The following is a 26,661-nucleotide window of genomic DNA, read 5'->3' as shown; positions in this document are numbered from 1 at the left end:
TGGTAGACTGTGTCAAGTGCATGCAGCATGGTAGAGGCAGCATGCATGTAAATAACATCCCCATAGTCCAATATCCAGCAACTTCGCACAGCCATTGAAGAGGAGTGGACCAACATTCCACAGGCCACAAACAACAACCTGATCTACTCTATACGATGGAGATGTGTAACACTGTACACTAGCAGCAGTTTGAAAAGAGTACAGTAAACTAGCAACAATCTGGATAGTAGTACCGAACATTCAGATTGCCTGGGGGAATAAGCTGTACCGGAACATGACGGTCTTGGTACAGATTACCAGAGCACATGAAGGTGAACAGCCAGTTGGCATTTGCGATGATCCTACTGGGCTTCTTCTAGTACCGTTTGTGTTAGATTTCCCCGCAGCGAGGGAAGTGTGTTGGCGATGTTACATAGGGAAGACCTGACCAATCTCTGCAGGGCACCAAGGTCTAGAAGGTACTGCTGCCGTACCAGGTGACAATCCAGCCAGAAGGAACGCACTCAGTGGCGCATCTGTAAATGTTCTCCAAGATCTTAGAAGCCTTAGCAAATTTCCTCAACCGTCTGTGGAAGAACACATTCTTAAATTGCAGATTAGGTCAAACATATAACCGGCAGTGACTATATATTGAAAAAACATCTTAAAGCTTTCCTCGCAGACGATTTATTCACTTATAGGTTTGGGGTAGGATAGCTTAGTAGTCAAATATATTAAATATCTCAATAGACATACCAATAATTTGGTCAGACTCTGCTCATCATTCTTCATGAATGATTCATGACTTATAAAAAGTTATAAAATACAATTTTATCAAGGTCTTTAGGAGTCTGATTCATGGCGGTACCTTGATTTTGAATAAACAGAATGACAGCAGTGCTCTGGCAAGGTTAACATCCTCAATTAGTACGAAAACGTAATAGTCAAAAATCAGCTAAAATGGAAAAATTGAAAAATTTGAAGTATGAATGAATGAGCAATAGAGTAAATTGCTAATAAAAATATATGCATGTAGATGAGTGATGTTTAGGAGTAAGGTACTACTGAACCATGATTCAAACACTGGCTGATTTACTGTAATTTCAGCTGTTAGAACCAACAGCATCAGAATGCTATCCTGTCTCCTTCTAACAGAATCACTGCTCGGTTGTTATCTGATAAATAAAAGATATGAAACACCAGGCTGCCACTCTAAAAAATCTTTTGATTAGTTATTCTAAACAGGACCTCCATGTTAGTTCTGTTCAGGCTCTGTGCTGTTGTGGGCTTCCTACAGGCCTAGAAAATAAGATTGATGACTGCATAATTCTATTCTAATTGGCTTTGAATGTTACAATTTTCCATCTGCTCCTTTCTTGGCTGAAAACCTAAACAATTCCAAAAAGTGAGAAGAGAATCAAACAGACAGAGAATGAAAGAGAACCAGGGAGAGAGACCGAGTGAGAGAACCAGGGAGGGAGAACGAGAGAGGGAGAACAAGACAGAGAGAACGAGAGATGGAACGAGGGAGAGAGAGAACCAGAGAATGAGAGCCAGAAAAACAGAGAGACAAGGAGAGAACAGAAGAACAGTGGCACAGCCTTTATTGAGGAGAGAACCAGCCCTGGTTGCTGATCGATCAGGACAGGAGAACACAGACCCCTATTCATCAGACCCTTCTCCACTCCAGCGTAGTCAAATCAAATGATCTTTAAGATCCAACTTGATAGTGTCTAACTGCTCTCACAGACCAGCCCAGCGAAGACCCGTCTCTTGTTCCATATCCAAATCGAGGCCACACACGGTCCCAAACAGACTGCTGTGGCCCTCTCCGCTTCTCGCTGGAGGAAACGTTGAGTTGCATTCGCTTCACTTGGTCCTCTGGTGTCTAAAGCACTTAACGTTGCTGCTCGATGGCCGGCGCTGCTTCGGCGCTGCTCCGGCGAAGGCCTCTATTGTCTCCAGGTTTTCCTCTCGTTAGCACCCTTGGCCTCTCATTGTCTTGCTCCCTCTGTGTCAGGTCGGGTCCGGCGCTGGCCTCCACCTCACAGAGGACCCCCTCCTTTCTCTTTTGCGGATCACTAAACAGGACAATTGCTCTATCCATCTTTTCATTGTGAAGACACCCTGTGTTGAGGAAAGTTTTCTTTCAGTGGGAAACTTCTTTCACCTCTTTCTTCTCAATTTTTTTCTGCAGGGGGAGGGTAATAAAAAAAAAAACAGGACTATGTGTCCTTTTTGGGAAGCCCTCTTCCATTTTTCTGCCCAGACTTGATACCCGTGTTATCAAGTATTCAGCAGGAGTTCAAAGCAGCTGATGGACTGGGAGACAAATGAGTTGGGTGCAATTACCACACTAATACACTTTGAACACTTCATGCTCTACTTATGTATTTGTGATACAAGGCTTGGTCATGTGTTATAAAGCCCTATGTAGGTCATCCTCAAAATGAATTGTTACAAAATATTGTTACAGTTTCAATTCATCATTCCATATTTCTAATGTTTCTGTTATTTGGTTGGAGCATGTTCTGAAACACAATGGTTCTGGGTTCGATTCTGACATGGACCATTACAAAGAAAGATGGTAAATTGTCCCACGTAATCTCAGAGGGTGACCTGACAACTTCACGCGCTTGCACTATTTGAAATTTCAGTAACAACAAGTCTTCTTCATGTAAGTAAAACTATTAGCTGTGTAAAAACGCTCTTAGATAAGACTGTTGTTCTGCACTGACTCAGGGCAAAACAAGGCAGTTTCTGCTTCATCTAAACCCACTAATTGTCGTAGAAATGATGTTACTACAGTAGCCAGCTAATTGTAGGAGCGTTGCATTTTGTGTTCTTTGTCACGAACCAAACGCCCTCATACCTGTTTGTCATTGACTTCACCTGTGTTACTGATCCTATTTAACAATGCAGAACACTCAGCACACATATAGCTTGGTGGTGTCCTGGTAAAAGACAGTCTGTCACATGGGAGACCCCGGTTTAAATCCAGCGAGGGCAACAACATTTATTCCTTCTAATCGCAAGCCGTCTGAACTAGGCTTGCTGGGTCCCTTTTCATGTTTTCCTAAGTATTTAGGTTGAGTAGATCTCTCAAACAGATAGCAACCATCTCTATCAACAATTGTAGCTTTCTGTTCATAGGGAATGCCATTCCATATCAGGTTTGCCATAGCAGGGAAAGTTTAGTGACGTACCTGACCTATCCACACACACAGGTCATGAGTTAGAATTACTTATCGGGTGGGTTTATAGTATCGGAGGAAAATGGTTTCAGATAGTCTGATTGGCAGTATTTTGATTCACAAAAATGTGTTTTAAAAACAATTACTCAGTAGGGTCACACATATGACATGGTCAAATTTGAATGTTATCTTAGGTTTTCACTCTGCCCAAAGACTGGGGACCATGTTAGCTAAATGACATCCCAAAAAATACTGTGTACTGCAACTACACCAAAGACCCGTTAAAAAAATTTTTAGTCCTCATAGATTGTTCAGCATCAAGATGTTCCCTTCCACACATCATGTTATTATGAATGGTCTCTGGTCTTAAACAATCCATCCAGTGACTGGGATGCAGCAGGAATGTGTCGTATCAGATGTGTTAGTTAGATGCTTTAGGGGAAACCAAGGGTCTGCATGCTTTCACTAGCTGTGTGAATTCCTCCTTTGTTGTGATGCACTGTCATAATCACTGCAGTAGATGCATGGAAGTACGTCCCTTAAAATAGTTTTCATACCCCTCATGTGATAATGCAGAATCCTCTCCGGATCTAAATTTAAGATAGTAGTTATCATCCTGACGTCATTGAAAGAATGTCGACCATCATTAGCAACAGCCACAAAGTACTCAATGTACCCATTGAAACAGCGACTCGCCAAATGAACCAAAGGCAGAGCACTGCCTCCAGGCAAACCCATGCATTTTTTTTTATTAACTTTGCAATGAAGTGATCACAAGCTCTGATTGTATGTGTGCTCTCATAATCCATCCTTCTCCCCATGATGTAAAGGGGTGGGGGGCTTGAGGACCTGGTGCATGCTGGTTTGTAAGTACCTCCGACGAGATATCTTTAGATGCCACTGTAAGACCTCATGCACGCTGATCTCACTAACTGTCCGGGGCAAACAGTGGGATAAGAAACAGAACAGAAATCCCGTTTCCCAGGAAGCAGGTTGCGACATTCAATTTGTCCAAACTCGTTAAGAGTTACTGTGACGACAAAGGGTTATAAATTCCACTGGATCCACCATGACATTGGGGAGAATAAGGGGTGGAGTTGCAATCTGTCTGATATCTCACTGTCTAGTCACATGGATCTCCTCCAGGGTAGTACAATTAGGAGAAATATTCCATATGCTCCATTTGTGATGTTGTTCATTGCAGCATCCCAAGCACCACCAAACCAATTTGATGAGAAAATGTAATGATTTGTTGTAGTAATCAACTGAAAGACACAAGCAAATGTGATATTTCCCTAATTTGGGTAAACAACGCAACTTGCCAAATAGATGGAATTTACAAAACGTCACTGATTTACCCTCGTGAAGGTGCTATTGTATTCACCACGATACCACTGGCTCAATCTTTTCTAAACTTGTCCTAATAAATTGTCATGCCACAGAGATCCAGCATTTAGAAAAATACACTGATTGACCATTATAGTGATCAACTGAAATTCACTATTTACAGGTGAAATATGGAAGCCCAAGGAGAGACACTGCATCCACTTTAGGGAACAACATGCATGCTGTTGCCATCTTTGTTGTCCTATATTTCCCTATCCGCTACATCTTTATCACATCCCTCACACAAGAGCCAAAACGTCTGTAAGCTGTTTGTTGTGACAGAGACTCATCGTAGTGGAGCGTATTGTCTCAAAACTTGGTGTTTGTCACCATGAAATATTTCAAACACTATCTGAACACAGGTATGAAGCTCTAGTCTACAGTACATCAATCCATGACTAGAGATGATCCTGTGTAAACAGCTTTAATCTGGGCGCCCCTGCTTGAAAGGACTTGGTGTTCCTGCTGATGCGCTTCAGGCCTGGAATCCCACTGTAGACATGCAGCCTGGCTGTTTCAGTTGGGAATTTCCTCATGGGTGTTGCTGTGGGCATTCCTCTGTGTTCGGGTTACTGGGTCCTTGACCGTCGGATTGTAATGCCTCGGAAATCATACTGGATTTGGGTCAATTAGTGGAGACAGGGAATGTGTAAGATAACATTCACTCAAAGTGGGGAACTGGCTTTTGGAACCAATTGTTGTACAGACCCATTTTTAACAAGTTGGGACGCTGCATAAGATGCAATCAAAAACAGAATACAATGATGTGCAAATAATTTATCCCTGTATTGAATAGAATTATAGTTCAAAGACAACATATCAAATGTTGAAACTGAGAAATGATATTGTTTTTGGAAAAATACAGTCCCATTGTGAATTTGATGCCAGCAACAGATTTCAACAAAGTTGGGACAGGGGTATGTTTACCACTGTGTTGCAACACATCTTCTTTTTACAATACTTTGTAAATGTAAGCATTTGCAAACTGAGGAGACCAATTACTGTAGTTTTGAAAGTGAAATGTACTCCCATTCTTTTTGATATAGAATTTGAACTTTGCCCTAATAAGATGCCGGATGGTCCCTCTCCTCTTTAGTCCAAGACGCGGCGTCCGTGAGTCCCAAAAATATTTTACAAATTAGATTTGTCAGACCACATTATTGCATACTGTTATTATTTACATTTTACCTAGTGTCCCAGCCTTTTTGAAAACAGGGTTGTACCTCAAGATCACAAAATAGATTATAACTTCCTTTTTGATGGTTGTTTTATTAGTAATGATTAGTAAGTGTTTATTTGCTGACTACCTCAATTGCTTGAATGGAAAACATTTCAATTCAAATCTCTACTGTCAAGCTGGCATATATAATTTTTTGTTGACAATTGCTTGGTTTGTTTTATATCATATGATACATTGTTGGAATACAAAAGGTATGAACCATTACGTAAAATAATCACTTTCAGGGCATTCCACCTGATGGCCTTCATGTCTACATGTCTATCAGTTTACACAAATGCATGATAAATGTATCTTATTCACTGAGAATCACATTGCAATTAATCTGGATCAAGAATGAGGGGTAATGATGCACCTGCCTCCCACAGGAGACATGACTTTACCCCAAAGTCCCTCACATCACTCCATCTGAATTCATCTTCACAAAAAGACAGAAATGCTGCATCTTTCTCAAAGGGCAACAGGCATCTATTTTCTCAACCCTTGCATAGAATTTATCTTCATCATCATTACTGCATGAAACACTGGTCTGTGATAAAGGACAGCATATTTAAAAGGCCAAAGGCCACTGGGGATGGATTCGCATATGAGCATCCCAAATGGCACCCTATTTCCCATTATTTGCATTACATTGACCATAGCCCAAGGTCCTGTGGTCAAAAGTAGTGCTCTATAAAGACACCCCCAAAGAGACAGACATCCCTAGAGGTCAGCTGAGATTTATAGCAGGCGTAGGGCAAAAAAGTGCCCCCTTGGGGTCCCCAGGACCAGGATTGGGAAACACTGCGTTAAGGTGGAAATTCCAATCAACACTAATGGGTCTTGTAAGCCATGTGCTCAAGACAGCAGTAAATGAACCCTGAACCCAGAAGGACATCCCAGCATAACAAAAAAATCATCAAAGAATAATTTCTTTTGTCATGTTTCCTGGCCAATGTCCCTCCCTCTTGAAATAGTTATTTTATTTGGAACCTTTGACACAGGTTATGAGAGCTATTCAAACTCCCACCTTTGAGTTCTAGATTCTTTGGGATTGGAATCACTTCAAGTACAACTGATTTACAGCTATGGGATCACAGTGCTGCGGTCAGAACACTGAGAGCAGTGGGCATTCATCTTGTATTCCTGTTACATGGTGCTCTACCGCTCCCTGTGTAATTGGTTTTCCATTATGTTGCGTGATATATTGGGTTGTCAGATGCGGACTTCTCCAAGGCACTGGAATTTATATTCACATGGAGATCGGAGGTGTCTGTCAAGATTTTGCGGAAACCGTGTGTTTTCATAAGAAAATTATTTTTAGACACATATTTTGCACAAACACTGTCAGCCTTCCATCAGGGAGAACCATTCACTGAAAGGTTCTGTCAGTTGTTGTATACATTGTGCGTGATTGCTGTTACTTGCCCTCCATTTCTCTTTGGAGTACAACCTTAAGTAAACTCAGTTGGCTTTTATCTAATGTCTAAGAAGATGTATCTGTTTAATTAATCAATTGACACTTAAATAAAAAATATTCATGGCAACTAAAAACAGTCATAGCCACTGGTAGTTGATCTGTAGATATTATGTTCCTGCCCTGCTGATGCATAGCACAGACAGATCAGAGGCAAAAGTCAGACGGGGTCCCTCATTCCCCCAGTACCTACACCTTCACTCACTCTCTCTTGGAACTGAAGTGGACCTGTGCTCCAGTATCCTTGGCCAACCATGGCACACAAACATGCATCATTTTTATTTTTTCTCATATGTGGCAAAGAACCATCTCATCAACGTCATGTGGAAACAGGGGAATCGCAGTACATGGCATTGTATTTGAGATGTGCACTCTTAGAAAAAGGTTCCAAAACGTTTTTTCGTCAATCTCCATAGGAGAACGCTTTAAAGAATCTTTCTTGGTTTCATTTAAAACCTTATCTGGGTCAATTTAAAACCTTTTCCACAAAGGATATAAAATGGAACCTAAAAGTGTTAACTGGGACGAGACATTGCTCTTCTGGGACCAATAAAATGTACTCCAATGAGAACAGCTGAAGAAATCGGTTGGGAATTTTTGTGTGTTATTTTGTCCCCAGTTTTGCTCACTAAGGCTGCTCTCCTTGTCAGACCTACAGCAGGATTCCCTATGCAGACTCCAGCTACAGGCTGGATAAGAGGAGAATAGATGTATCAGGTTAAAAACATTAAATGCCTGTGTGCGTTTCTGACTTAATTATACAGCAGGGACAAACATTTCTCCAAACTGGGGTTAAATAAGAAAAGGTTGAGTAATGGGGTAATTTCTTTCTGAACACATTTTATAAATGAAACCTAAAATGTGTTAGGTTTAGGGCAAAAGTTAGAATTGGGGTTAGGGTTAAGGATACAAAGTGAGATCAAACGCACGTGTTGACAATTGTCCATGTAAGATCTAAATATAATAATAATTGTATTGAATAAAGTACATTGTGGAATGCATGTGTATGTACTTCCTATTTTCCGTAAATATGCTTCTTAAGGGCAATCAACTTTTGTGTCTCCATTTAGATGCATGCATGTTTCTGCAGGTAAATGAGTCCTGCATGTGTGTGTGAGCGCAGGTTCCTGTGTTGTTGTTTTATTTCATTAGCATGAGTACTCAAAAGTGCATGTCTTCACAATGCATGCAAGATCACAAAGAGCTGTATGAAAAGTATACTCTGGATTGTTTCACAGTCATTTTCAGACATGAAGGGAAACCAACTTCAGTTTGATCATTTGTTTAGTCCTGATTATTACCATGTTGCCTAGTGGTCTAGTGAAGAGTTCTTTTCTCAGAGCTGAGAGGAAGGGCTGGAATGCGGACACTGAAGCAGAACCCTTGTACAGCAACTCAGGTTAACCTGTGTTTAATTTTTTAATTCTAAATTCTGAACCTTAGTGGGTCTTGAAAGCTAAACCGAGCTAAACCTTTTTGATTCACACAAACATTGCAAAAGCCTTTAGCCCTAGGCAGTTTATTGCAGTCTGTAACAACAGGCCTGTTGAATAATACATTGTTGCTGTGCATATTCGTGCATGATAAATAAGTGTATTTAGTAAAGGAATTTGATCTATTATATCATTTAATAAAGATTAATCTAACATTGTTAGTGTCCTATAGGTAGTCCCAAGGAAAATGTTGTATGATCAAGGATTTTTTTCAAAGATGATTTTCATAATTGTATATCATAATTATGATACAATAAAAACGCATTGATGACAATGACAATTAAAACGACAACACTAATAATATCATTGCCATCATCACCGTCGTTTTCAGGGTAATCCTTATTCTTATCTTAACAATAATTATAATTGCAAGAAGAAAATCTATTTACAAAGTACAACATGGTTATAATAATACCCAATAAGTGATGCCAATCATCGTCTATGTACCTCCTTCCATTGCTTTCACTTTTCTTTGGGCATGTACCATACTTGGAAAAGTGTATGTTCTCGGTCAAACAATGAAGGCCACACGGACAATGCAAAACATCATTCCTCCAATCCAACCACCGAGCATCTCTGCTTCCCCTTCTGGTCCAACACAGGAGCTGCAGTCAGACCTGAGACCTCCCACTCCCCGTTCAACAGTCTAGGAGCCGTTGGGAGGGTCTGTGGGCTTATGTAAAATAGGGTTCTAAAACTTGCCCTCTTCTCCGAGGCGGGCCTCTCTGTTTGGATCTCTCTCGCTCTTTCTCTGTCGCCCTCGCTCCCTTCCAATGCAATTCATTCAAAGGTGCTTGCCTTTGATCTGCTCAGTAACAACAGTCACGTCATTGCCCCAGTTCGCCGAGGGGAGGGGAGTTAATACAGTAGGGCCGAGTTTGGTAGCCCTCCTGAGAGCTTCGACACAGCAGATGCGTCAGACAGAGACAGAGAAACACATACTGAACTATTGGAGAAGCATTCATTCACTCACTCTTTTAGGCTCTTTTATTGCTCAAGCGACTGACGAAGCTGAAGGAATGGAACATCAGTTGCTGTGCTGTGAAGTGGAGACCGTCCGGAGAGCTTACCAAGACACAAACCTGCTTAACGACAGAGTTTTGCAGACCATGCTTAAAGCTGAAGACAATTATCTCCCGGCAACGAACTACTTCAAATGTGTACAGAAAGAGATTGTACCCTACATGAGAAGAATTGTTTCTACATGGATGTTGGAGGTTTGTGCAAGAAACACTATAATAGCTACACAACGTTCAATTATTTCATTTGATTCATAGGATATCTCCAACGTCTGTGCCCTTTAGAATAATGTGTAAGTAAAAATACTTAGGGCTTAGGCCTACAACTAACAGAGCATAAAATATAAAAGTTATATAAAGAATCCTTGTCTTGCTTTGTTCAACAAATAAATAACTTTCAAATTGATTTATTGCGTTATTAGTTTAACCAGCGATAGCGTACCTTTTGAACGTTAGACGCTGTTGAAGTCTGTTGAGAGTCTTTACCTGACATGCTGAAAATTACCAGAATTAGGCTATTCCCTTCTATTATAGTGAAGGGTAATAATGTAACCCTTAACTTTAATAGTTCTCTAAATTAATGCAAATGTACACGTATGCAGTCACTGCGCCATCTTTGTTTTCTGTGTGGTTTATTGCACTGTTTTCTTTTTTAATTGTGTAATAACGATGTCAATAATTTCGATATATTAGGCTTAATGACGTAAGATGCATTTTTAGCTATGTGTCTGTTGTTACACGCGTAAAGCAAACATTGGGTTTATAATTGCAACTTGAGTTGAAGCATCTGAACGTTGAAGTCTTGTTGCAGTTTCAATGGTTTACATCTAATATCTGTTAATAGCTTAGAACACTTTTGGAAAAACGTAATTAAAGTGACATACTATGAAATGGGATACTTTGCCTTTCATTAACATGGTGAAAATGTTTTTCTGGCGTCATCGATTATATTTATTAATCATTTTTGAAGTCGCATGCTGTTATGAGATGGGGACGCATGCTCCAGGTCAATTCTTTCTAGTTGCTCACAAATAAGTTAATTTTGACTATAATTATTTTAGATATTCGGAATGTGCCAGTTTTGTCCGATAACATATACTCAAATGAACGTTTATATGTTATTGTTACATGCTAAAACAATTTTTAAATATTTTTAAATATTTTTTGAAAATATGACGAACTACAATGGCTGTGCACGCCATGCGCTTGCTGGACGCCATTCATCTTTTTGTTGGGAGAGAAATCCAATGTCAGTAAAAATTATTTATTTGTAACCAAAACTTAATAGGGTTACATCTGCTTTTACGTGCTTATAATATGCACGTTTATGCATTAATGAATGACTCATGTTGTTGTTCGTTACTCTTGATAACCTTTTACTAGTAGAATGGATGAGTAAGTCATCTTTCGTTTCGTTTTGGATTACAGGTGTGTGAGGAACAGAAATGCGAGGAGGAGGTTTTTCCCCTAGCTATGAATTTTTTGGACAGATATTTGTCTATTGAACCCACCAGGAAAACCCGTCTACAGTTACTTGGAGCTACCTGCATGTTTCTTGCGTCAAAGATGAAGGAGACCATTCCCCTAACTGCTGAGAAGTTGAGCATATACACCGACAATTCCATCAGACCGGGCGAATTGCTGGTAATTTGACTTCCGCTTCATGTTCACATTATTTCGAACCAACACCTGGGGATTATGCTTAGGAGATACCCTATAATATATTACAGGCCTGGCGTAATTAGCTACCCTATTGTGAAACAATACTTAAAATGAAATGAATGTATTTCTTCAATATTTTCATTTTACCACATGTTGAGTTTGGAGGTCAATCATATGAAGTTAGAAAAACAACAAAACTTGTAAATGATAAGCTTAGTTCTATCACATATCTATAGTTGTGGTGATAAGGAATTAGTCACTACACCGCCCTGTGTGGAGCATGTCTACCCTCTTGTGGTGCATTCCTGAATCCTTCCACATGGTCTCACTACATCTCTCTTTCTTCATCTGTCTCTCTTTTATTCCCACTCACTTTCGCTTTCTCCCACACTCTCACTCTATTTCTCCCCCTCTCTCCTTCACAGCAAATGGAACTACTAGTATTGAACAAACTGAAATGGGATCTAGCCTCAGTGACTCCGCACGATTTCATAGACCATTTCCTCTCCAAACTACCCATCCATCCGGACACCAAGCAAATCCTGCGCAAGCATGCGCAGACCTTTGTGGCTCTCTGTGCTACAGGTACGCATGGGAGGAACGCCACCTCCACCACACCTCTACACCACCACCACACCTCTACACCACCACCTCCACACCACCACCACCTCCACACCACCTCTACAACATCACCACCACACCTCTACACCACCACCTCCACACCACCTCTACACCACCACCACACCTCTACACCACCACCTCCACACCACCACCACCTCCACACCACCTCTACACCACCACCTCCACACCACCACCACCTCCACACCACCTCTACACCACCACCTCCACACCACCACCACCTCCACACCACCTCTACACCACCACCTCCACACCACCACCACTTCCACACCACCTCTACACCACCACCTTCACACCTCCACACCACCACCATACCCCAACCACCACCTCCACACCACCACCATACTCCAACCACCACCTCCACACCACCAGCACCTCCACCACACCTCTTCAACAGCACCTCCAAACCTTTACACCACGTCCACCACACCACCTCTACACCTCCACCTTCAGACCACCAGCACCTCCAAACCTTTACACCTCGTCCACCACACCACCTCTACACCTCCACCTTCAGACCACCAGCACCTCCACACCACCAGCACCTCCACCACACCTCTACACCAGCACCTCCAAACCTTTACACCACACCACCTCTACACCACCACCTCCACACCACCAGCACCTCCACCTCTACACCTCCACCTTCAGACCACCAGCACCTCCACACCTTTACACCACATCCACCACACTGCCACCAACACCACCTGCCTGTTGTTAAACTAGTGCCTGCTCTGCTGTTGCTCTTTAGTTAAATCAGAAGGTTGTTGCAGACCTGCATGTCCTCTAGGTTTTAGATGTACTATCTATGGATTACTGACTATAGGCTGCTAAGGTAAGTATCGGTTTTAGTCAATGGAATGATCAGTCCCATCCAGAAAGATGTGAGTTAAATTGTCTTCTCTTTATGTCCGAACACTGAGCAGTTGGGCAAATACTTCAGGGGTGTACTTAAACGTATCTCCTGTTGCACCAGTCAACTTCCGCCTTGTGGAAATCCTATAAGCTCCACCACAGTCCTGGACAATAGAAGGCACTACTATTCCACTGGCAGACATTTTTAACCAAGTTGATACTTTTACCAAAAAGCAACCAAGGGTGCAGAACAGGATAGGACCGAAACTGGCAGGATTGCCTTCATGCCTGAAACTGGCAGGATTGCCTTCATACAGTCTTCTAAATGAAGTCTTCCCCACCTACCACAGGACAAAATGGCTTCCTCTAGAACAAATCAGTTTTTTTTGAGGGAATGGGGTACTGGTTGGAACCCACAATGGAATCTCTTCAGGTGTAGGAGAATAAAGACAAAGTACTGTTTTGCATCGATAAAAACACACGTCTTTAAAGTGGGTCACTTTAAGAAGTTAACTCCACCTAGAGGTGGGGTAGACCGGGGGTGGAAAAACAGGGCAAGTGTGAATACCTGTTGAACATCCATGATGTCATTATTCGCAAGTTGTGAACTGCTGTCGCATTGTCGTTGTCAGAAAGGTGTGTTAATATGTACAGTGAAAAAAGTATTCCCGGTTTTGTCTCTGATTAACTATGGTTTTGGGAAATGGAATAATAACATTTTGTAAGCAGAGGTTCGCATACTATTTTGTAGCCTGTGGGGTGTCTTTATTTATGCAGGTCTTTTAGAGCATCTGAGATGCTAGCTGTGGGCTGATTTGGTGGGCATAATTGCCAAGATAATGGCGTTCTGGCTTGCCTCCAGTGTCAAGTTCTATTTATCTCACAGGGCTGTTGCTTCCTCACACCTTTGCTCCACGTTCTCCCTGGTTCAGAGACCGTCCCCAAAGGCTGCCACGATGGGTGCGTCGTCACGGTGATGCTCCGTACTCTTAGCGTTAGGTTGGGAGGTGTTAAGGGACTTGTATCCTAGACTAAGAGGCCCCCTAATTAATATGGTAAAATGAATGCTGTAAGCCTGGTGATTAGACCTGTTGTTTCACACAATGTGCCTGGTCTTAGCTGCCCCTCTGTGTGTCTGTCTATCTGTGTGTGTGTGTGCGTGTGTGTGAGGGCCCCTGCCTGGAGTAGATTTATTGTCTCTCTAACCACTTGAAAAGAGGAAGTAAAACATGATCTTTCCAGAGGGGGCCCTAGCGGAGCGGGTTGAAGGGTGATTTATTGCATACCGAGGCTGCGAGAGGAGGAGGAGAAGTGGGGTTGAGCTAGAGGTGGAGGGGGGCAGAGGGAGAATACATCTGCATTTCATGAGCTTTTCCTGCTTTCATTCCCTCCGTACGGTCATCAAACAGCTCTCGGGTTGAATAGATCATTGATCACCCACATGCATTAGGAGCCCAACCAGAGCAATGGGTTTCTTATTTGAAAATCTCCTTTTCTCCGCTCTTCTCTACCCATACCAACGTTTTGAATATGCAAATGTGCCTGGGGAGGGCACAGAGAGAGGAGGGCACGGTGGATCTGCTGATGTACAAAAGGGGGAGCTTGTCTTGGTCTGGGACCTCCAGCGTAGCTCCTTAACAGCAGAACAGGCATCCTGCCACATGTCAGCATGAGGTCACTTCAGAATGTCCCCGGTTCTTTCCGTCGGATGGACACTGTCTCTTTGCTCTCTACCCACTCTGGATATTAGTACACATTACACTGACCTGTCCATTCGGCTCACCCCTCTCTCCCTCCTCCACACCTCACCCCTTACTGTGAGAGAGAGAATGGCCCATTGGCATTTGTAATCCCTCGGTTGTTGTCTCATGCCTCCTGCAGATAGTCAACGGCCTGAGCTGCCTCTTTGCAGCCATTCACCTGCCCCATTAACAAGATCATTGTGTGGACTGTTTGTGGATCCATTGTCTTGCTTTCCAGAGTTTGACCCCTGTCCCTCATCTCTTCTCTCTTATTTTCTGCCCCACCAGACGTAAAATTCATCGCCAACCCTCCATCAATGATTGCAGCGGGCAGTGTTGCGGCCGCGGTCCAGGGCCTGCATTTGAAGAGTGCGGACAACGCGCTGTCATCCCAGCAGCTCACTGACTTCCTGTCCCAAGTCATCCGGAGTGACCCGGTATGTGTTGACCGTCCAGCCTGGTTCACAGAATGTGTAGCTCGCCACTGAGCAGAGCCCCCCTGCCATTGTGCCCAGCTCGGCACCCGGAACGGATGCCTGTCTCTTTAATCCAGTTGACATGTGTCCTTAGACATTTTAATGATCTGATGTCTTCCACTGTTTGATAACTCCAAAGGGATGAGGGGACAGTGAGAGTTAAAGAGGCGAGGGGCCTGGTGGGATGCTGAGCAGCAGGTAGCCAGGGTCTAAATCCTGTCTCTGAATGCCTCAGGAAGTGACAGGCATGCAACAACCACAACGTGGAAGTGTTTTTGTTTCTGTCGTCCTATTGGTCAATAACGCAGGGGGGCCTGGCATCTGTTGAGGCCAAATAAGGGAAAAAAAGAGGAAGCAGCATGTGAATATATGTGATTTCTTTACAACTACTTGTTAGTTGAAATCTGTCATGTATATTCACCTAACAAACACTAGTAACATTTCAGTTCTGTCGTGTCATAGTTTAATATAGAATCAAATTTTTTCTGACTTTTTGTAATTCTAAAGTTTATGTGCACTCTTCTAATTTAATCAGAGGTACTATCTTAGTATTGTTAATACGAGAATAACTTCTGAAGCCTTCCCCACACATTTCTCGGACTCCAGTTTCTACAGGGCCCTTTGATCCCAGGTAATAAGAACTGTAATCATTAGAACGAGGTCCCTTAGGCTGTTCTTACACCACCTGACTGAGGGCTCGTCCCTCTTTCCCTTGGCCCAATGAATTACTTTAGCTCCTATTGTTTTGGGGCCTGGAATTGGTGCTAGCGGATTGAGTTTCCAGTCCTTTATGGGTGGATTGTCTTCCTCCCAATCCTCACACACTGTGTGACAGCCCATCGCACACTGTGTGACCAGTTTCTGGATCAATGTGCCTCCACCACTCCTAGAAAACCCCATTGGTGCCATGGCCACATCGTTCTAACTCTGAATTCGCTCACATGGTCTCGGTTGATTTCATTTTTCGACGGCAGACTCCAGTCCGTCGTGTCCTTGACGGTGCGTCTTGCTTGTTGCTGAGGGAACGTCCGGTGGTGTACTCAACTCTGTGTCTCTTTCCTCCATCTTCAGGACTGTTTGCGAGCGTGCCAAGAACAGATCGAATCCTTACTGGAGACCAGTCTCCGTCAGGCGCAACGGCACACCGTTTCCACGGAGACCAAGAACGTGGACGAGGAGCTGGACCTTTCGTGCACACCAACGGACGTGAGGGACGTGAACATCTGAGCGGGACCGTCTCGCCGTGGTGCTCACTAAGTAGAGGCTGTTGATGGAGGAGGACAGGGCTTCGGGGGAGAGCAGGGCTCGCTGATTGACACCGTCTCAGCAACACCAGTCCCCACCCCCAACCCCGCTACGCTCTCAGCCACTCCCCCTCACATGTGCTCAAAGCACAGGGTCTGGCCTGGCCTGGCCAGGACGTGCTGTCTGGCTCTCAACCGGTGTTTCAGGGGCCAGCCAGAGCTTGATTCTTGTGCTTCTCTTTCTCCTTACTGGTTTGAGGGAGTATCAATTGGCCGTGGTTCCTTGTTATTTGTTTTTGACAAAACAGACTTGAATAACTGGTGGAAAATACGATATGTAGTACTGTATGTGTTGTTGCGCAACAAAATAGATATCATCTAGTGAATCATAACCTAGGTCTTCTTTTTTGTTCAACAAATTAAGTATCATACACCTGCAATCAGAAATAAGAAGCTGGTCCTGAGTTGTTTGATGACAGAAGTGTTTTAAAGTATGGTAATCCCCATTTCTAAACGAGGTGTAGTTTTGTTGTTCCAGCTTAATTTGGTCCATGCTTGCTTTAAGGTTTAACCAACTTTGAGGTATTACTTTTTTTGTGGGGGGGGGGGGGGGGGGGGGGGGTTGGGAAAAATAAATCTAACCTTTTGGAGGATTCAGAATGTAACCATATATGTTAATGTTGTTTAGCAAACGTTTAAAATTCTTATCAGAGGTCTGTTCCTTACTGCGTGTTCCGGTATAACTGCTATTACACATCCTCCCAAGGACAGCGCACTGACCATTTCTAGATCCTATTTTACTCCATATTTCGAACATTGCATTCTAGATAATAATTTGCTGGATGACCTGTATGCTGTCTATATGTAAACAGTCACAGTTATAGCGAAACGTTTCTCTGTCTTACTTTCAGAAAACCATTCCATCGTAAAAGCACTTTGGGTCAATAACTCCTTACTGATTATACTGAGGATAACCATGTGGGACATGATGACTAAACACAATGGGATGGTTTAGGAACAATGACGGGCGAACGTCTCTAAACATTGTGTTGGAGAAGCAGGACATCGTAGGCTGATTTTTGGTAAATTTAGGGCTTCTATTCAGTCCTTACTGCAGACGTTCAGCCTTACAGTGTGATTGAAATTTAAAGGCAATGTTCCCTCGCCAACAGAGCTTGAATTCATCTGCTCAGTCGGAAATTACCTATATTTCTGTTGTGTAGTTCATAACATCTCAATCGGAAATTTCCTGCATTTCTGTTGCGCAATCCATAACATCTACAGTATATGGATCACAGCTGTCTCTTAAGACACGCTTAAAGATGACGATACCAGTGTCACGGGGAGGCATGCCTGTTCCCCTCATGAATTACGAATTGGAATTCTCCACTGCTTGGATTGAGTTGGAAGCTTGTAGTTGATCCTCACCTTACGAACAAGTATTTATTGCAGAATATTCTGTGGATTGTGAGTGGACGAATCCACACAGTACATTCGTACAAATTCCAGGCATCATCTTTCCGACATATAACAATATCCATTAAAATCAGCACTTCTTGTCCAACTAGTAATACTTGTGTATAATAATATCTAATTAAAATATCTTACTTTCAAAGTTATGTGAAAGTAAACGTGCGAAAGTATTACTCTGAAAACATTGCATTGGCTTAGCATACTCAATGTTGAGGAAACACAACGGATAAGAGTTTCAAATCCTCCCGTCATCAACTGAAAATTGAAAAAAAAAGGCTTTTAGATTAACTTTGCACAAATTCAACGATGTCTCGTTAGAGATCAGGATGAAGCTGGAAGATATAACTGAAGTTGCTATTGGGATAGGAGTGGAGTAATGGGAGGCATGAAGTCTGTAGGCGAAGTGCAGAGTCGATGTGTTTGATTGTACGGTTACACTGATCACTCCTTAACAAGCTGCTATGGAGCAATATTCCCAGCAAAAGAAATGAAAAAGAAAAAAAAACAATGCTTTTTTTATCAGTGTTTGCTGCTATTTTGTGAATATCTTTTATTATTAAAATGTCAATATACTGCCATGTAATAGAATTTAATTAATTTTCTCATAGAAAATTATGATATTATTGACACTGTCATTGTTTCGTAGTGTATTTGGTATGTGATCAGATTTTTTTTTAAATTTGTTTTATGATATCTGCTCTATTCCAAAAAAGAAAAAAAAGAAAACGTAAAAATAGAGCTACTGTTTCTTTCACTATACCTCATGCTACAGACTACATTCTGTTCATCAGAATTTTTCTTTAATTCTGATTGTATTTTTCTATATGTCTTTTCAGTGCCCGTGATCATGGTTCTGGTGAAAGCAAACAAAATAAAGCATTAAATGCATCAATACCATTATCCAAATGGGTCCTGCAGGGAGCTAGTCATAAGCATTGATTGAAACTGGTGCCATAATAACCAACCTGATTTTATAAGGTTGTTATAACTTGTTTATAGATTCTTTTAAAGTTGTTTCATTGAAAGACTGTAATGCGCCATTAGGTCGTTGATGGCCTTGATATATAGTTGAAAATGGATATGATGGACTTTCGTAAATGGCAGGTTTACCTACTTAGTTTTTCCAATAGTAATTTACAACCATGTTTATTACAAATGTACCTCATGTCATCTTGTGTCGTGAGCTCAATACGACCAGATACGTGACATTATCAGTTGTGTTTTTACTGCACAATAAATGGAAAATAAAATGGACACACAAAGGCTATTGTATATTTTCTATGTATGATATTTTAGATATTTACCCCAACAAAACTAAAACACATTTATTGTGTGTGCATGGTTCTGGGAAGTAAATTGAATAGACATCAGGCTGTGTATGAAGGTGTACGAGAGATAGGATGAATGTGTGTTGGGGGAAGGGCGTAACTAAGAGGGAGTAAATTGGGAGAAAGGGGCTGCAGAGAGGATTGGGACATAGTATATACTATTTTGTTATGCATGGAATGCTTTTGAAGGGAGGACTCTGTATAGAGGAAAAGAAAAGGCTGAAACCCTAATCCTTTCCCATCGGCCAGTGAACGTGAGCTTAACAAACAATGAAGAACAGACCAGGGCAGAGGGAGGAGCAGAGAGGTGCACCTACCTCCAACTACCAGACTACATCACAAATTAGACCCTATTCCATCTACAGTACATTAGTCTGGAAGTGAGTATAGGTAAGAAGGTGCCAATTAGATGTGTACTGTTACGTCACTGGGTCAAGGGACCCATCTTTCTATTACTTACGTCACTGGGCCAGGGGATCCGCCACTCCGGCACTGTTACGTCACTGGGCCAAGGGACCCACCACTCCGGCACTGTTATGTCACTGGGCCAAGGGACCTACCACTCCTGCACTTCTACATCACTGGGCCAAGGGACCCACCGCTCCGGCACTGTTATGTCACTGGGCCAAAGGACCTACCACTCCTGCACTTCTACATCACTGGGCCAAGAGACCCATCGCTCCGGAACTGTTATGTCACTTGGCCAAGGGACCCATGGCTCTGGCACTGTTACGTCACTGGGCCAGGAGACCCATCGCTCCGGCACTGTTACGTCACTGAGCCAAAGGACCCATCGCTCTGGCACTGTTACGTGACTGGGCCAAGGGACCCATCGCTCCGGCACTATGTCACTGGGCCAAGGGACCCATCCCTCTAGCACTCTGGCACTGTTTCAGCACTGTCAGAGCACTGTTCAACAGCTGTTGAAGGAACTGGCCTCCGACTCCATAATGTGTCTTATCAAACAGCAAAAGGATGAAGTGCCAGTAGATTGTAAGATTGTAGTAACTTCTTTGTTTTCTCTGGAGAGATCACATCGTAAACATGAAGAGTGGAAAAAATATAAATGAGTGAAAGTATTACCTTGAAGGGTTAAAGAAAACTGAATTTGAACAGATTTTCTCAGACCTCAGGACTGCTTACAATTAATTCCCTGAAATCTCTGGCAAAGGCTGTAGTCCAGTGTCACTATAATGACATCGGCACTCAAACACTCCCCTCAAACTCATCTTTAATGACACTGGTACTTAAACACTCCCCTCAAACGCATCTGGCTGCATTTTAAGCAGCTAGGCTGGCAATCTGGGACAAATAGAAAAATCTTCTTTAACTTGATCTGGCCTACACTCGTATCACAGACTAAGCCCCCAGATAGCTATTATTGTTCATTTGTTAGGGATCCAGCATAATCTTCTGGGGAAAACACTTTTATAAATATTTGGTTGAGTCAACCAAATTAGCACTGCAAAAAGCCACACAATCACAACATTTTCAAAACAACATCAGAATGAGTGGAAAGATGACGGTCCAATGGACTCACAATTTGAGATCATAATTGAAACAAGTCCTTAAACTATATTTTACTTTCCTGGTCCCGTTTCAACTGTTGAAAAAAGTACAGCTTCTACACTGGTAAGGAATTTTATCCTGACAGTAAGAAAATAGAATGGTAAGTACTGTATGCAAATCATTTATGGTATCATTGATGTTGTTTTTCCATCAGTCACTCCATTCATTTACACTGGTCACTTCAAATATTCAGTCAACTTCTCCCAACCGGGGGTTATTGCATTCCAAGGAGCATTGCTTTCTCAATCTTCACAAAATGTATTTCTCTGTTAATGTTTTTCAGGGTTTTATGTTTTATTATTTGTAATTTTCCACTAACACAGCATTCTGACAGTATAGATTCGGACCCAGATTCACAGACGGTATAGCAGGCAACATTTTAACTGAAGTGCTGTTTGTTTGCAGAACTTTACAGAGAGAGTGCAAGGGAAAAAGAGAGAAAGAGAGAGAAAGAAAGAGAGAAAGAAAGAGCAGAGAAATGTTATCAGTAGGACTCATGCCCGCCAATCCGATGCTCACCTGCTGCAGATTGCTATAGGCCAGCTGTCTGTCCGGCAGCTGGCCCTGCTCGGCTTTGTCCCGCTGAATTCTGATCCAGGCCTCTTCTAGGAAAAGGGAAAACCAGAGAAAGGCAGCTGCCCAGCAGTAACAGGACAAAACCAGCCTGGCGGGCAGCAGCATTATGCAGACGTCCTCTGTGGCTCTCATTCATCCTCAGCCGGCTGGAGGCCTGTATTGTCATGGGGAGAAGGAGTCATACCCCCCTCTACTGGCCATTCACCCCTCTACTGGCCATACCCCCTCTACTGGCCATACCCCCTCTACTGGTTATACCCCCTCTACTGGTTATTCACCCCTCTACTGGTTATACCCCTCTACTGGTCATACCCCCTCTACTGGCCATACCCCCTCTACTGGTTATACCCCCTCTACTGGTTATTCACCCCTCTACTGGTTATACCCCCTCTACTGGTCATTCATCCCTTTACTGCTCATACTCCCCCTTTATTGGTCATTCCACCTCTACTGGGTATACACCCCCCCCCCCCTTACTGATCATACCTCCCTCTACTGATCATAACCCCCTCTACTGGTCATTCATCCCCCTACTGGTCATACCCCCCTTTATGGGTCATACCCCCTCTACTGGCCATACCCCCTATACTGGCCATTCACCCCTCTACTGGTCATACCCCCTCTACTAGTCATACCCCCTCTACTGGTCATTCACCCCTCTACTGGTCATACCCCTCTACTGGTCATATCCCCCTCTACTGGTCATTCATCCCTCTACTGGTCATACCCCCCTTTATGGGTCATTCCACATCTACTGGTTATACCCCCCCCTACTGGTCATACCCCCCTCTACTGGTCATACCCCCTCTACTGGTTATACCCCCTCTACTGGTCATTCACCCCTCTACTGGTTATACCCCCTCTACTGGTCATACCCCCTCTACTGGCCATACCCCCTCTACTGGTTATACCCCCTCTACTGGTTATTCACCCCTCTACTGGTTATACCCCTCTACTGGTCATACCCCCTCTACTGGTCATTCCCCCCTCTACTGGCCATTCACCCCTCTACTGGTCATACCCCCCTCTACTGGCCATTCACCCCTCTATTGGTCATACCCCCTCTACTGGTCATACCCCCTCTACTGGTCATTCACCCCTCTACTGGTCATTCACCCCTCTACTGATTATACCCCCTCTACTGGTCATTCACCCATCTACTGGTTATACCCCCTCTACTGGTCATTCATCCCTCTACTGCTCATACTCCCCCTTTATTGGTCATTCCACCTCTACTGGGTATACACCCCCCCCCCCTTACTGATCATACCTCCCTCTACTGATCATAACCCCCTCTACTGGTCATTCATCCCCCTACTGGTCATACCCCCCTTTATGGGTAATACCCCCTCTACTGGCCATACCCCCTCTACTGGCCATTCACCCCTCTACTGGTCATACCCCCTCTACTAGTCATACCCCCTCTACTGGTCATTCACCCCTCTACTGGTCATACCCCCTCTACTGGTCATACCCCCCTCTACTGGTCATTCATCCCTCTACTGGTCATACCCCCCTTTATGGGTCATTCCACATCTACTGGTTATACCCCCCCTACTGGTCATACCCCCCTCTACTGGTCATACCCCCTCTACTGGTTATACCCCCTCTACTGGTCATTCACCCCTCTACTGGTTATACCCCCTCTACTGGTCATTCACCCCTCTACTGGTTATACCCCCTCTACTGGTCATTCACCCCTCTACTGGTTATACCCATCTACTGGTCATTCATCCCTCTACTGCTCATACCCCCCCTTTATGGGTCATTCCACCTCTACTGGGTATACACCCCCCCCCCCCCTTACTGATCATACCTCCCTCTACTGATCATAACCCCCTCTACTGGTCATACCCCCCTCTACTGGTCATTCATCCCTCTACTGGTCATACCCCCCTTTATGGGTCATACCCCCTCTACTGGTCATTCACCCCTCTACTGGTCATTCACCCCTCTACTGATTATACCCCCTCTACTGGTCATTCACCCATCTACTGGTTATACCCCCTCTTCTGGTCATTCATCCCTCTACTGCTCATACTCCCCCTTTATTGGTCATTCCACCTCTACTGGGTATACACCCCCCCCCCCTTACTGATCATACCTCCCTCTACTGATCATAACCCCCTCTACTGGTCATTCATCCCCCTACTGGTCATACCCCCCTTTATGGGTAATACCCCCTCTACTGGCCATACCCCCTCTACTGGCCATTCACCCCTCTACTGGTCATACCCCCTCTACTAGTCATACCCCCCTCTACTGGTCATTCATCCCTCTACTGGTCATACCCCCCTTTATGGGTCATTCCACATCTACTGGTTATACCCCCCCCCTACTGGTCATACCCCCCTCTACTGGTCATACCCCCTCTACTGGTTATACCCCCTCTACTGGTCATTCACCCCTCTACTGGTTATACCCCCTCTACTGGTCATTCACCCCTCTACTGGTTATACCCCCTCTACTGGTCATTCACCCCTCTACTGGTTATACCCATCTACTGGTCATTCATCCCTCTACTGCTCATACCCCCCCTTTATGGGTCATTCCACCTCTACTGGGTATACACCCCCCCCCCCCCCCTTACTGATCATACCTCCCTCTACTGATCATAACCCCCTCTACTGGTCATACCCCCCTCTACTGGTCATTCATCCCTCTACTGGTCATACCCCCCTTTATGGGTCATTCCACCTCTACTGGGTATACCCCCTTCTACTGGTTATACCCCCCCCCTACTGGTCATACCCCCCTCTACTGGTCATACCCCCCCCTCCCCAACTGGAAGGTCCACAAGCAATCAAGTCTGGAACTAAGGCAATGATATTTGTTTACCTCTTTTCTTCATACAGGATTTGTGGGTCCCACAAAACGTCCAGTGCATAGTAAAGGGGACCACTACCACTATCACTACCTCTATCACTATTACTACCACTATCACTACCACTATCATTACAACTATCACTACCACTATCACTATTACTACCACTATCACTACCACTACTACTATCATTACAACTATCACTACCACTACCACTACCACTATCACTATCACTACCACTATCACTACCACTACCACTATCACTATCACTACCACTCTCACTACCACTATCACTACCACTACCACTATCACTATCACTACCACTATCATTACCACTACTACTATCATTACAACTATCACTACCACTACCACTACCACTATCACTATCACTACCACTATCACTACCACTACCACTATCACTATCACTACCACTATCACTACCACTATCACTACCACTACCACTATCACTATCACTACCACTCTCACTACCACTATCACTACCACTACCACTATCACTATCACTACCACTCTCACTACCACTATCACTACCACTACCACTATCACTACCACTACCACTATCATTACCACTACCACTATCACTACCACTATCACTATCACTACCACTACCACTATCACTACCACTATCACTATCACTACCACTATCACTTAGGAATGGCCTTGGGAAAGAAAAGCTAATTATTTGTCCAATAAAATTAGATCACTTGATACAGTGTAGAAATACAGTGTAAACATTGTTAATGTTGTAATTGACTATTGTAGTTGGAAAAACAAAAAATTTTAGGGTCTTGTTTGAGAAACAAACACCTCACAGGTCGTCAACTGGCCCTTTTTTCCAATCTTCCTCTGTCCAGTGGCTGTCTGTGTTTTTTTGCCCATCTTAAATCTTTTCTCTTCATTGGTCAGTCTATGCGTTTTTCTTTGCCACTCTGCTGAGAAGCCCAGCATCCCAAAGTGGCCTCTTCCCTATTGACATTGAGGCTGGTGTTTTGCGGGAACTTTTTATTGAAGGTGCCAATTGAGAACCTATGAGGTGTCTGTTTCTCAAACTAGACACTAATGTATTTGTCTTCTGCCTCAGTTGTGCACCGTGGCCTCCCACTCCTCATTCTGTCATGTTTGAGACGGTTTGTGTTGTTCTGTGAAGAGAGTTGTACAAAGCATTGTACAATATCTTCAGTTTCTTTGCAATTTCTTGCATTGGAATAGCCTTTTTTTCTCAGAACAAGAATAGACTGACAAGGTTCAGAATAAATGTTTTTGTTTCTGGACATTTGATCCTCTAATCTAACACACAATTTCTGATGCTCTAGATAACAAACTAGTCTAAAGATGGACAGTTTTATTGCTTTGATGGATGAGATGAGACACATCCCCACCTCTTTAATCAGCACAACATTTTTCAGCTGTGCTAACATAATTGCAAAAGGGTTTTCTAATGATCTTATAAATGATCAGCTTGAATTAGCAAACACAACATTCCATTGGAACACAAGAATGATGGTTGCTGATAATGGGCCTCTGTACGCCTGTGTATATTAAATTTTTCATAGATTCCATAAATGATCTGCCATTTCCAGCTACAATAGTCATTTACAACATTAACAATGTCTACAATGAATTTCTGATCAATTAGATGTCATTTTAATGGACAAAACAAGTGACCCCAAACTTTTGAATGGTAGTGTAGAACATAATTATGTTTGTGTACGCCAGAGGTACATTAATTTCCAATGGAATGCTGTGTTTGTCTCACAGTTCGCAGTTCTTTCTTTGTAATGCATTCATAACGGAGAAAAAGACCATGACACACGGCTACCTTGTGGTTCTCTCTTTCAACCAGATGATGGCAGCACTGGACCATGTTTACCACCGTGGCCGGAACGCGGCCTTGATACTACACCCATTCAGGCTTCCTCTTTAACATTGGATTATCACATCATATCCTGATTTTGAATATAGGGTCAGGGTTAGTGTTGTTGTTGTTCTAATTTTGAGAGTCCTCTTTAGTCCTTAAATCGTATGTGCTTTGCTGTTACATTAAGTCCACAAAGTTCAAAGCTCCCCGGGCAACTCCTCGAGCAGAAAATAACAAAAATGCTATCCCCAAAGTACAACTGGTGCATAGGGGTTCCTGAAGTGCTTTGTATTTCTTCCCATGTTGTTGCAAAACACCCCACTGTCAAACCTCTGTGAGCATTCCTGCAGCCAGCATCAGGGTAATCTGTGTCCTGTCCTCTACCTGGTCTCTCTCTCTGTGTTGGAGTGCTCCCACAGGACTACATGTGATGTGGCGGGTTCTTATCACCAGCAGCACTGCCTTTGATGGGGCTCCCTATCAGGGAACAAGCAGGTAAATAAAGTAGCTTAAAAGAGCCTTTTAAGAGGAACGCTTTTATCTCAGCCGATGAGAAATAGACACGCTACTCTCTGCGTGTGGGCTTCTGTAGGGCTCTGTTACCCGCAGTGCATGTGCAATGCAGTTGCTTAC

At 43.3% G+C, this 26,661-nt stretch overlaps 1 protein-coding gene across 1 annotated transcript; it reads left to right on the top strand.

Annotated features, from left to right (window-relative positions):
- The first annotated feature begins 9,445 nt into the window (after positions 1 to 9,445).
- On the top strand, positions 9,446 to 16,999 carry LOC105018279 (G1/S-specific cyclin-D1). The gene is made up of 5 exons (XM_010883576.5): positions 9,446 to 9,962; positions 11,193 to 11,408; positions 11,852 to 12,011; positions 14,951 to 15,099; positions 16,210 to 16,999. The coding sequence occupies exons 1-5, from the start codon at positions 9,519 to 9,521 to the stop codon at positions 16,363 to 16,365; spliced, it is 1,125 nt and encodes a 374-aa protein (XP_010881878.2). The 5' UTR covers positions 9,446 to 9,518; the 3' UTR covers positions 16,366 to 16,999.
- Positions 17,000 to 26,661: the final 9,662 nt, after the last annotated feature.

The sequence above is a fragment of the Esox lucius genome, chromosome 19, assembly GCF_011004845.1.
Source record: "Esox lucius isolate fEsoLuc1 chromosome 19, fEsoLuc1.pri, whole genome shotgun sequence".
NCBI lineage: Eukaryota > Metazoa > Chordata > Actinopteri > Esociformes > Esocidae > Esox > Esox lucius.
The sequence above is the reverse complement of the archived record's forward strand: the minus strand, read 5'-3'. Positions and strand labels throughout refer to the sequence as shown.